At 40.5% G+C, this 12,646-nt stretch overlaps 2 protein-coding genes across 5 annotated transcripts in view; one reads left to right on the forward strand and one right to left on the reverse strand.

Moving 5' to 3' along the window:
• The window catches only part of PMS2 (PMS1 homolog 2, mismatch repair system component), a 13,047-nt gene extending 4,957 nt beyond the window's left edge, over nt 1–8,090 (reverse strand). For 2 of the 3 annotated variants that reach the window (XM_075767201.1, XM_075767200.1), the window contains exons 1-10: nt 8,010–8,090; nt 7,458–7,597; nt 6,804–6,890; nt 5,639–5,741; nt 4,914–5,097; nt 4,248–4,415; nt 2,774–2,871; nt 1,917–2,016; nt 1,552–1,636; nt 919–1,071 (exon numbers count right to left, since the gene is read on the reverse strand). In XM_075767201.1, coding sequence (XP_075623316.1) covers nt 919–1,071; nt 1,552–1,636; nt 1,917–2,016; nt 2,774–2,871; nt 4,248–4,415; nt 4,914–5,097; nt 5,639–5,741; nt 6,804–6,890; nt 7,458–7,597; nt 8,010–8,032 — 1,141 coding nt within the window. In that variant the 5' untranslated portion in view covers nt 8,033–8,090. Of the gene's footprint in view, nt 1–918; nt 1,072–1,551; nt 1,637–1,916; nt 2,017–2,773; nt 2,872–4,247; nt 4,416–4,913; nt 5,098–5,638; nt 5,742–6,803; nt 6,891–7,457; nt 7,598–7,733 lie in introns of all 3 variants that reach the window. The other variant, XM_075767202.1, reaches the window with a different exon arrangement.
• A 289-nt stretch (nt 8,091–8,379) lies between these two features.
• Nucleotides 8,380–12,405, forward strand: AIMP2 (aminoacyl tRNA synthetase complex interacting multifunctional protein 2). Of its 2 annotated transcripts, XM_075767211.1 has the most exons (5): nt 8,381–8,567; nt 9,115–9,277; nt 10,193–10,399; nt 11,169–11,400; nt 11,895–12,405. In XM_075767211.1, the coding sequence occupies exons 3-5, from the start codon at nt 10,292–10,294 to the stop codon at nt 12,278–12,280; spliced, it is 726 nt and encodes a 241-aa protein (XP_075623326.1). In that variant the 5' UTR covers nt 8,381–8,567; nt 9,115–9,277; nt 10,193–10,291; the 3' UTR covers nt 12,281–12,405. The 2 variants fall into 2 exon arrangements, with proteins under 2 accessions (XP_075623325.1, XP_075623326.1); XM_075767210.1 differs by lacking the exon at nt 9,115–9,277 and having other exon boundaries at nt 8,380–8,567.
• Nucleotides 12,406–12,646: the final 241 nt, after the last annotated feature.

Raw genomic sequence — 12,646 nt, forward strand, 5'->3', positions numbered from 1 at the left:
ATATGGGGCTGAAATGCATTAATATCCAACAGAGTAGCAGTTACATCTTTAAGAAACTTAATGGTATTCGTGTGAATGAATTTCTAATCTGTTTTTAAACTGAACTCCAATCAGTATGTTTCTATTATCAAAAGAGTTTAATGACTGAGTGACAAAGAAAAGTGAATTGCTCTTACACTTTATTGGTCACTATAAAAGTCCTTTGGCAAGGTGTTAAGGAGCTGGCACAATAGATACTTGTAGTATATGTGATTTGTAGATGATTAGAGGACTTCAACCTCACAAATTGTCAGTCCAACATGTATTTTACTAAAGATTAATTTTAAATAACAGTAAGAATCAGGCTGCAACTGATTCTATACGTCAGTAAAAAAAGAAATGGAAAGAAATGAGGAGGATGAGGTGGTGTTAACATAGAAAAGCAGTTTTGAAAGATTACACAGTCACAAGAGAATCAGCAATTTCTGTAGTTATCATAAAAGAATCAAAGTTCAAAATCCAATAAACTCGTACTCAAATTTCAGATTTATGAGACCTTAATCATTCTTTCTCAAGGACATTTAAATAAAGGGAACACAGATCTCTTCCAATATCTTGAGAGAAATCTTTTTCAAGCATTATAAACTAATTTTCTGTTATTTTTTCCCCATAAAGTTGACTGTAAATCACGTTCTGCTGGCATGCGTAATTTCCACACCAATCACTTAATAACTTAAGTCCTTCCTTTATTATTTACTGTTGATAACAATCTTTCAATGTAAGCAATACATGAATAATCTGCCCTGAAAGGTGTATCAATTAACAGCCAGGCTTTTTTTCTTTTCTTCATTTCTTCTTTGTGTTTTTAAAAACACATTATTCCATTTTCCAATTCTCTACCATATATCATACACAAAACTTTCACATTTTGTGTCCTACCTGCAATGTCCAGAAGTTTCTGATTGACATTCAGTTTGTTAACATCACTACCAAACAGCTCCATCAGAGAAGTTTTTAAAATTGCTAATAAAAGCTTTTCCTCCTGAAGCAAAATTTGCCTTTTGTCTGGAGTAACATTGATGTCAACACACTCTAAGAAAAAAGAAAAGCAACCGCATTATAAGTAAAAAAAATTTTAACAGTCCACCCTTGGATCAAAGTTTTCTGCCCTTTCACCCTCCATTTTTATTTCACAGCATTAAAACCAAAGCCACAGTTAACATTCACAGTATGTCTGCAAATTAAACTTCTAACTTTCTCAACATTCCAGCAAACAAAACAGAAGCTAATTCTGTGCAGTAACATGATACAGGTTTTCCTGTATTTAAGTTAACCACAAAATTGCTTTTTTCTCATTACTTGAGGTAAGAAGTTACTTTTGAGTATAGAAAAAGTAGAGGGGGAAAAAAGTGGAACCAGAGCTTGACCCCCTCACTAACTGTAGATCAAAAAATTGCCACAGTGCAGGAACTCATACAGATAAAAGTTATCATATTCTCTAAACAAATACAATTTATTCTTCAATTAAGTCACAGCCTTCACTGAAGTTACTGAAAATTATTCATAACCTACCAGAATCTACACAAATGTTAAGGACAACAAATGGATATTGGTGTTTATTGTATAAGTGATAAACTTCATTCACAAGCTTGACAACCTGCAGAGAAGGTGAAAAAAACAATAAATGTCAGTACTATTATCTTCTATTTCCCAACAGTATGTGTTATTTAGCCCCCTTCAAAACAATTAATATACTAAATCATATTTTGTATGATTGAGCTTTTGTTTACACAAATAGACACAAAGAAGACAAAAACTTGAGTCACAGGAACCTGTAGCATCAAGCCACAAATATACATACCAGCTACTAAACCAGTGGTTTTCAGAGACTATGGAACAACTTAGCGCTGGTGATGTTAGAAAAATAAAAACCTCACCTTTGCTGGATCACACGGACGTTGGTTGATAAAGAAATACTGCCTGTCTGTTGTACTCCTCCCAACACCATGATCACAACGAGAAATGAAGCCTGTAATACTGTTGAATAGTAAAAATATAACAGTAATGTAAAATGGAGGAGCAAAGCAAAAGAAATTTTTCTGACTCTGAGCATATTTAATGGAAGAGTATTTTATAAGGGGCTAAAAGAAAAACTACTATCCAGCATCAGTAAATATACGTATGTATTTCTTCTCCCAATTCCTTATCTGACAATGGCTAGACGTTCAGCTCCAAAAACGCATCAGATAATTGAAAAGGTAGCTTGCTCTGATTTCAGAAGAAGTGGCATTTGTAACTTTTCTGCTCTGAAAGCAGAAGAATAGAGGTCTGTCATTGGTCAGATATTGATGTATCTATTTGCTGATCTCATGTATAGTGAGATAAAAAAAGTACATTTTAGGAAAGTAAAGGGCAATTTACTTACTAAACTGATTCACATTCATCTCACAACATTTCTCAGTAACGCTACTGAAGAAATACGGGTATAACCAACAGATACAATTCATCCATCCAATTACTCAGAGCACTGACAAAGGTGACATTCAGCAGAAGATGACAGTAATGTATAACTAGGACACAAGGGATAGTAGCTCTGCTCTTCCCACTCATCTGACTAGCAACAGCTTAGTCCTGAACTAAATTTTTAAATGAAGTGATAGTATACAGTTTGGGAAAAACCAACATCTACTATGCTGTTCTTAGTTATTTTTAATACTATTAACCACCATGGGATTTTTTTCTGGTGTTATGGTAAAATGCCACTGCCAACACTGGTTTGTACTTTTCTAATTACCTATAAAGATTTTGTGGCATGTCAGTAGCGTTGAGTCCATATTCTTCACAAACAGCTTCATTAGGAGGTAGCTGAACAAAAGGAATGAGGCTTTGCAACTTAAAAGAAGAAAGAAAAGGAAATGAAACATTAAACATGTATAGATTTTTTCCTTCTATTTTATTGTTGTTTATTAGCCTTACCATCTACCTTATAAAATGGTGGTTTTTTTCAAGTTGGCTGACCAAGTCAAATACTTAAAATACCCAAACCTACTAGAAGACAGTAGCACTGAGAAACAGAAGCAATACCTTAACAAATGGCTGTGCTCATCCTTTGGTATCACTACTTTTGCCTTAGTTTCACAAACCCTCACTTTAAAATGTACATAGACAGAACAACGAAATGATTGACACAGTTTGGACTCTCCAGCTACATAGATATGACCTAATCAAGTTTTATGCAAAAACAAAAGGCAAAAAGAGTAATAGAAGTTTCTTTTGAAAGAACAGTACAACTATTAGAAAAGATATGTTATTTAATCACAAGCTGCCTAAGTACAGATGTTTACCACAAACATTTTCCCGGTCATGCCACTACTGTTTTTCTGTCATTTGAGCATGTTCTACTGACGTTACATTTAAGTATTTGATATTATACAAGCAGGGTATAAGCTAACCATCTATTCAGGTAACACTGAATTTTCAGCTATGCTGGTTGCTATGTGACAAGACAAAGTTACATCTTTCACCTAGTCTTTCAGCCACAGCATGAACAGGCTTTAAAATCAAGGGCACTTTGAAGGGAAGAAGTGCTTATCAACAACCTGCAGCTATCAACCACGTAATACTCCTAGTGGTTGTAATATACAGTTGTAGGAAGGATGTTTTCATGCTTTCTTCTTTCATCTTTGCTTTCTTCTAAAGGATAACAATTACTTTTACAGCTATTATTTAGAAAGCATCACAGTTCACACCTCTACAGGGACTGACTGCAAACCTATTTAAATAGGTTAACCAGAACACTAATGAAACTTACTTTCACAGAAAGAGGTTGCAAAAGCTAGAAACACCTCAATTTTCCGTTCCCCCATTAAGACTTCACATCACATTTTTAGGACTTTTTAAATTGCTTGTTCTTGTGACATATAGACCTTGGTGTCCATACTGTTTTTCAAAAGCACAAACCTTCAGAGGCTTGCTGGCACAGCAGCTCATAAAACTGGCTTCAGAGAGGTATTAAGCAGTAACCCTATCTCCTAAATAATTTCTCTTACATCAAAACATCTCTAAGTAGATTTAGAAACTTCAAGGGAATCTGTGGAGGCTTCTCTGTTTCTCCTTTTTTCAACCTGTAGGGTGTGCTAGAAGTCAACACATGCTCCATACTCTTACAATTTTTAAAGGTTTCTTACATCCCCTCTATTTGTTAGATATTAAAAATCTCTGTAATAATACAGCTATATTATCTCTCTTTTCAATAATAAAAGTAATACCTGTTTTTGCCCAAATACTGCTCCGATGTTTTCCCTTAAACTAGGGCTTCCAGTAGTGGATACCACAGAGCTTTTTTTCCCTTGGCCAACTTGATTAGTGCAGTTAATTCGCACTCCTTTTGAAACAATACAGTATGCCTGCAATAGCTGGACCATTTTTGCATATTCCTATTAAAGAAAAAAGAAAGTTCACATTTATACGAAATGTCTCTTTTTAAAACAAAAACGTAGAAACAAAACATTCAGTATTTGCAGGTAACACAAAAAGGGGGTGAGGGAAGTGAGTTTAGTATTTTCTTAAATCTTTACAAACTAAACTTAAAAAAAAATGTGAAAAATAGTGCTTTAAAAACAACCAGCATGTTTACAGGATTGATATTTAGCCATAACACAGCAGTCCCAGATTTTCAAATATACAAAAGTGATTATGATATTGATTCTTTTCAAAATCTGAAAATTTGAGAATGTACCTCTAAAACCAATCATTGTAAGACAGAAGAGGAAACCATACAGGAAGACTGTTTCCTTATTTGATGAAGATATAAGACAGGCATGAAATAGTCTGACATAATCGACATATTCTACAGAGAACTGAGTATCATTCAGCAGTGAATAAATTCTGGGGTATGACACTCCTTTGAATTAATATTTTCTGATCTAACCTACCTTTTTAATGTTTCTTTGAAATTCCTTATGCCGCACTGGCAAAGTATAAAATAACTGCTGTATGTTTACGGTCGTTCCTTGTTGTCGTGGAAAAGGCGTTTTCTGAGTAATTTTACCATTGTGATCGAATACCAAACGAGTCCCAACCCTTGCAGACTTATGACAGGTAAAAATGGTAACATCGCTAATGGAGGGGAAGAGGCAACAGAATTACTCACTGAGCACTGTATTTTCTTATCCATTCCTCACAACCCAATCAGGCATAGAAACTATTCATGTAATTAAAACTAACTCTTTACCACACACACACAAAAATATACCTGAAGAGTAGCTGTGCTAGTTCAAATTTATACTTTGTCTGGGAGGAGTTTAAATACAGTTTTATTGAGTTACAGCCTAGCAAACACAGCACTTGGATATTACAGTGCTTTAAATCACAGAATCAAACACGCAAGTACACAGTTCCGTCCTGCAAAGATCTGCATACTTAAGTAACACTAAATTTTGTACATAAAAGGACTGATCAGGTGCTTAGAATTATAGAATAATTTTGGTTGAAAGGACTCAGGATGTCATGCAACTTACTGCTCAAAATTGACTCAACATTAAGGAAATGGAAGTTTCCAAAGGCCTCATTTTATCAAAAATGGTAAACTGAAAAGTTGGCTTCAGTTATCAGTAGAAAGTTACTATATGCACAAAAATAGGAAGTTTAATATTAATACCTTAGTGCACACAGTGAACTCAGAGCTTCACCTCGAAAGCCAAATGTTTCAACATGTATTAGATCAGAAAAATCTTGTATCTTTGATGTATAATGTTTCAGAGCTGGAAAAAGACATTTAAAATATATATTTCACTTCAAAGTGACACTGGTCTATGCAAGTAGATTTTGCACATATCAACAAGCAAAAAAACTTCTGTATTATTCATTAGAGACAAAATAATTGAATACTTAATGTTTCCTTTCCCCTTTTACTATAAACAAGATCTCTAAAATCCTCAGATACACCTGTTATTCCATACTGACACCCAAAATTCATACGGCATTACCAGATGCCTCTGAGCAGGACACAGTACCCGCCTCTGCTACTGATGTACCTGCCACAGATTTTGCCCTGCAAGAGGATGACTGCAGTGCTGTGCTGTGCATGGTAGACAGCAGACAGGCATAAGCCTATTCCACTATGACCACAGCTGAGGAGGGCTCAATCTACACAATCAGCGCAGCACTACTCACCAGGTAACAAACTGAGTTAGTAGCAGCACCCCTGAACTTTCACTGTCCTGGAACAGTAGGAGAAAGAGTTTCTGATGTACCACACAAAGAAAGTTACTGAGTAATAACTTATGGTGAAAGAGATGCCTAGTCATTATATGAAAAAAGAAACGTGAGAATTTCTGTTGCAATGGCTAATTACATTTATCATACAGTATTGTTTCTGCTCCCATTTTGTGCAATTTAAACTAGCACATGGAAAGTTTGAGAATCAGGCATGCAATGTCAGTTCAATTGGAGCAAATACTCAAGTTTATAATTCACCTCTGAAAAGCCGTTGCTTTCACAAAACTTGACTCCTTCAACAATGACTGATGACTCAACATGTATGAATGTTTAATGTATGAATGTATAAATGAACACTTATAGGACTTTCTCTTCTGTAATTATTTCTATTCTTCGTATCACTTAAATAAGCAATTAAAGCAATTTAATTAACTTGGGCTAGTTTTGCCCAAGTCTTGCAGGTCATGCATGCATTATGTAAAAACCGAGTATCCATTAAAAGTGATTAAACTTAGGAAACTTGTTTTTTAAAAAAATGTAGCTTTCTCACTGAAAATATGGTTTCAAAGTGTCCAAATATAAATTATGAAAAAGGTGCAACTTACTCAAGCCTTCAAAGTTTTCCTCTTCCACTCCACCTCCATTATCTGAAACCTCTATCAGTTCTGCTCCATGATCTTTAAGTTTTATATCTACAAAAGTGAGTAATAAAGTGTTTTAATTCTGCATGTTTATACGCAGTATTCAGTATTAATTTTGTACTTTAAGTAACTTTACCAGATAATCGTTTTCCACGTCAAGTTTGAACAGCAAAAAAAAATCCTCATAGCTGTCAAAAGTTAGGGCACTCTAATGCAAAGCAGCCTGCACTTGCAGATAGTTCAGCTTCATCGCACTTTTGCCTGAACAGAAGTTTTCCCAATTATGACAGCTATCATCCCAGCAGCTCTGGATACTGCAACCCTGCCTTAACAGGGGCTAGTGGAGCCTAATCACTGCTGTATAGACCATGTACCTTATTTAGTGGCAAAAAGGGCTACAAATAAAATCACACAGACAAAAATCACATGCTTCTAGGAGCCCAGTTGGAGCCTGGGAATCAAAATGCTTTATTTATCTGAGGTGCAAAATCACTACAAACGTGCTGGGCCCAAACAAAGTATTTGTACAGATTTGTTAATATGCACTCTGTTTTGAAGAAAAAGAAGTACTTTAGAAGTCTATGAAATTTTATGAAATTACGATGAAAAGAAGGTTACCAATGTTGGTAGCTCCAGCATCCAGGCTGTTTTCCACCAACTCTTTCACGGCAGTGCCGAGATTCAGCACAACCTGTCCCGAACAGATCCGATGAACGGACTTACGGTCGATGGGCTTGATGGCTTTAGCAGGCTGCAGGCTTGAACGGGAGGACAGGAGAAGACACGGGGTAAAGCAGGCGGTACAGGCTCGCCCCGCCACGCCTCACTCGTCCGCTCCTCTCAAGCGAGAGGAACCGGCACCCAAGGGCGAGGCGGGGGGTAAAACACCCATACCCCATGTGGCCGCATCCAAACGCGGAGCGCCCGAGAAGCCCCACAGACTTCCCCGAGGGGAAAGTCGGGAGGGGAGGCGGGAACCGAGGAGCAGAGGCGGCCGAGGAGGCCGCAACCGCGCCAGCGGCCAGGGCACGGCCCGCTGCGGGGGAGCGAGGCCCCGAGCCTCCCGTGAGGAGAGGCGGCCAGGGCAGAGGAGTGCGAGCCAGGGGCGGCCCCCACCGCCGCAGGTGGGGCCGGGGCGAGGGCCCGCTCCAGCCCAGGTCTAGCGCTCACCAGGGCGGCGCCGCCGCCTCCATCGGAACCTGGGCGGGACGCGCGGGGCTCTCCTCAGGCTCCCCTTCCCTCAGGATGTCCCTTCCCGCAGGCTCCGCCCCGGCTCGTCATTGGCCGCTGGAGAAAAGAGCCCGCCAGTCCTAAGCAAATTTTTCAACTTCCTTGATACCAATTGGTCAATAGGGTTATCCAGTCAGAGCTGGAAGCTGCACCTCTTGCCCTATGGAGACTCGCTGAACGAATCAATTTCTTACGCTAACCAATAGAAAGAAGGCAAAGAGGCGGTGCGGCAGCCGCCAGAGTACATTGGATCGCGGGTGAGTCAGTAAGGCGTCGTGCTCCCCTCTGGCCCAATGGGTGCAGCGGATGGGCGGGCCCACCGTCGGGCCGGGAGCGGGTGCGCTGTGCGGCCGGCGCGCTGTGCGGGCGGGTGCCGCCATGCCCATGTACAAGGTGAGGCCCTTCCACAGGGTCGGCGGGGAGGTGCTGGCGGAGCAGCTGCCCACCTGCATGTACCGCCTGCCCAATCTGCACCGCCACCCCTCGCCGCCGCAGCAGGTAGGAGCGAGAGAGCGACGGATGGGCCCGCCTGGCCGGCCGGGGAGGGAGGGGTGAGGCCTGCTCTCCACCACGCAGCGCTCGCCACAGCGGCCTCGGCCGTGGGCAACGGGCCGGCGCCTGGGGCCGCGCTGGGTCGGTGTTTGCTCCGGGCGGGACGTGCTTTCGGGCGCTGGGAGAAGCCTCCGGGAGCTCAGAGGGGTCCGGTCCCCGCAATCGAGCGCCTTAGCCCGCAGGAGGGCAGCGCTGGCCCCTCCTCGCTCAGCAGCGGCTCGTTCGAGGGCTGAACAAGCTCAGCGTTTCCGGGAATTTCCCTGTGATGTTTTGAAAGCCTTCGGTAATTCTCGACTTGGCCTTTCTGGGCTCTCGTGTGTGTCTCTCGGTTTGTATCTTGAAACGGCCGCATTTGCGGTGCCGTGCCCCCGGGCCGTGTCCCTTCTGCATCGTCACCCTGGCTCGGGTCCGTTTCCTTTTTGACTGGCGAGATAGGAACTAGCCCGCTACACACCCTCTGTTTCCAGTCTCAGTTACTTCTTTCTTCAGTAAGGCAAAACCGGAAAATAGCACGTTGCGCTACTCGAGTTCAGCCTCCCCCCAGTGTCAGCAGTGCCTTGCGTTCTTCCAGCCTGCTTGTGGCCGGCTGTAGCTTGGTGCCATCGCATCTTCTCAGCGAGCACTTGCTGTGCCCTTTCTCCCATCGCAACAGCAAAGTATGAACTGCCGGACTCCTCTGAGAATGGTTATTATTTCCCAGAATTGTGTACTAGCCAAATAACAGTCACGGTTTCCGTGTCTTGTCTTTGAGAACATTGTGTAAGTGGGTATGAAGTTTTCACTTGGATACCTTGCTTGTTCTCTCTTTATCCATTAGACTGAAAGAAGGCAGTTTGGCTGATAGGGTGGGTTTCGTTAATAGTTAGTCAGGATGCTTAGAAATGGGTTATCTATATAAAGATTTTTCTTTAACATTATTTTAAGTTTGTAGACTTAAAACCTCCCACAGGAATATATTTTTCATCTTTTAAAAGAAGTAGCGTTGTAAGATAAGAGACTTTTAAGATAATGGAGGTAACAAGAAGATGCATTGGGGATTAACATGTAACAAAGTCTGTGGTCTTTTTTTCTCTATATTCTCTGAAACAATGACTACAAAGAGTGATTTCATATGATATACCATCCGCCTAAAACTGCAGGTCTTTTTACTTTTAACAACTACCTGATTTGTCAAAAAGTTTCCTAGTTTGGCAGCCTCAACACAAACTGTCAGTCTGCTGCTCTGGGCTGAAGAGAATCCTGACAAGGTAACTTTGGTTTCAGGTTTTAATTCAGCACTTCACTGCCAGTTTTAAGTTTCTGCGGTTGTGGTCTGATTTTTACTACATTACAGAGTTTGCTGTAGCTAGTGGTTTAAAAAAATATGCTAAGCGGGAAGATTTCAGAGATTTGGTTAAATAACCCATCTCTCACCACTCTCGTACAGACAAGAGAGACAACTAGTAGACCTAAGACCGTGACATTCCATGACTTTCCGGTTATTTGAATGTGTTTCAAGTCTTTCAAAACTTACTGTGAAGTGACACTGAGTGAACATTTACGTGACGTTATTATTTCCTCTCTTTCTATAGGAAGAGGTTGACCCATCACTTCAAGCGCTTGAATCCCGCCAGGAAGAGATTCTAAAACGCTTGTATGAACTGAAGAGCGCTGTTGATGGTCTCTCAAAGATGATACAAACCCCGGATGCTGACTTTGATGTAACGAATATCATTCAAACTGATGAGTGTTCTCCTTTGACAACAACTGGAGCAGATTTAGATTTGATGCTTGGAAAGGCAAGTTTGGTTGAGCATATACATTGATAGAATCATAGAATGGTTTGGGTTGGAAGGGACCTTAAAGATCATCTAGTTCCAACCCCTGGCTGCGGGCAGGGACACCCTCCACCAGACCACGTTGCCCAAAGCCCCATCCAACCTGGTCTTAAACACTTCCAGGGATGGGGCATCCACAACCTCTTTGGGCAACCTGTTCCAGTGCCTCACCACTCTAACAGTAAAAAATTTCTTTCTAACATCTAATCTAAATTGACCTTCCTTCAGCTTAAATAGATAGATACTTTCTTTGCTCAGATTTTCAGGGTTGGAAGGGTGGCGTTAAAACCTGGGACACTCAGAACTCAATATACAAGTCTTGCATCCTTACAAATAACCCACAACTACCATTTCATTTTGGACATCCAGATTATAGGTACAAGCATTTATAAATACTAAACCCTATATATTGTCATTTGGATATAATTCCAAGCTAGAATGATTAATTTTGAAATTATGACAGTTGGTTTCTTGTGTGTTATAACCCACTGCAAATTTTAGCTTTGGCTTCAGATTGGACTAGAATTTACCTCAATCATGCTCTTACAAGATGTTTACGTGTTAAAAGAAGTTTTAAATGTCCAAACTTGAATTGATTTCTTTGAATATCATTAGAATTTCAGCTATACACATGCATGGCTACGTACATTTTGGTGCCAAATGAAAACTGCTACTTCAAAGTCTGATCTGGAATGTGTCTTACCTCCCCAATGTTTTACTTTCCATTCAGGATTATGGTGCCCTGAAAGATATTGTAATCAATGCAAACCCTTCTCTACCTCCGCTGTCATTGTTAGTACTACACAGTCTGCTTTGTGAGCGCTATAAAATACTGTCGGCTGTTCACACACATTCATCGGTGAAAAGCGTGCCAGAAAGCCTCTTGAAATGCTTTGGAGAGCAGGCGAAGAAGCAACCGCGTCACGAGTATCAGTTGGGCTTTACTCTTATTTGGAAGGATGGTAAGAATGAAGTTACCTTGTAGATCAGTATTACATAGTAGGTGAGAAAATGAAACATGTGCTATAAAACCTTGACAACAGCTGCTTTGGTGTCTTTGTGCTGAGGCACAACAGGTATGTACTGCAGGTAACACTTTTGCTGTCTTTATAGCTGTGAACAATGATGGGGACAGAGGAGGAGGATTCTTGTTTGTGGTTACTGCTATTGAAATACACATGGTGTTTACATGGTTGGTTGTACCCACAGGATTTTTTTTACAGAAGTGTTTTTCAGTTTCTACAAATAAGTTAACTAGACTAGATTAGGGTGAAGTTTGCAAAAAGTGATCTCTTTACCCCAGGTTCCTGCCTTTAGGCTAAATACTTAGTTGTTTTCTTAGTCTAAAAAAACTGTTCATTGGGTTAATGGTGCTACTGGCATCACAAATAAAATTATCATTACATTTAACTTCTCTACCATGTGGTGTTCACTTTTTTTCTTTTCTTAATTTCAGTTCCAAAACCCCAGATGAAGTTTAGCATTCAAACAATGTGCCCTATTGAAGGAGAGGGGAACATCGCTAGATTTCTCTTCTCTCTGTTTGGCCAGAAGTACAACGCAGTTACTTCAACTCTGATCGACAGCTGGGTTGATACAGCCATCTTTCAGCTGAAAGAAGGCAGCAGTAAGGAAAAAGGAGCAGTCTTGCGCTCTATGAATGCTGCCCTGGGCAAGACAGCGTGGTTGGTGGGAAACGAACTCACCGTAGCAGACATTGTTGCGTGGTGTGCGCTTCAGCAGACAGGTACCGCAAATGCTGCCCCAGCCAACGTGCAGAAATGGATGAAGTCGTGTGAGAACTTGGCACCTTTCAGCTCTGTTATGAAGCTACTAAAGTAAGCCTCTCCTCGTTGTAATGGCGTGATTTTAATCTTACTCCACCTCATGCTTGCTGTAGTGGTTTGAGTCCTTTCTGAGATGTATTCAAGTACTACTCCTAAAACCAATAAAAACATTACAGCTACCTTCTGGGTGTGACCTTCCTTTTTTGTAACTAACTGGTGCATAACATGCACGTTTGTTTAATGATTAAAAGGTATCTACAGTAGTCATACAAGCTGCACTTTTAATTTTTCCCTGTAACCCAAATGCTTATGTACATAAGTTAACCTCAGGACAATTTAAGTGCAACATGAATCCTTTCTGTTGATTGGAGACTGCTGAACTACAACAAAGACGAATACCTCTAATGAACAGCCAGAAAAA

This window comes from Balearica regulorum, chromosome 15 (genome assembly GCF_011004875.1).
Source record: "Balearica regulorum gibbericeps isolate bBalReg1 chromosome 15, bBalReg1.pri, whole genome shotgun sequence".
NCBI lineage: Eukaryota > Metazoa > Chordata > Aves > Gruiformes > Gruidae > Balearica > Balearica regulorum.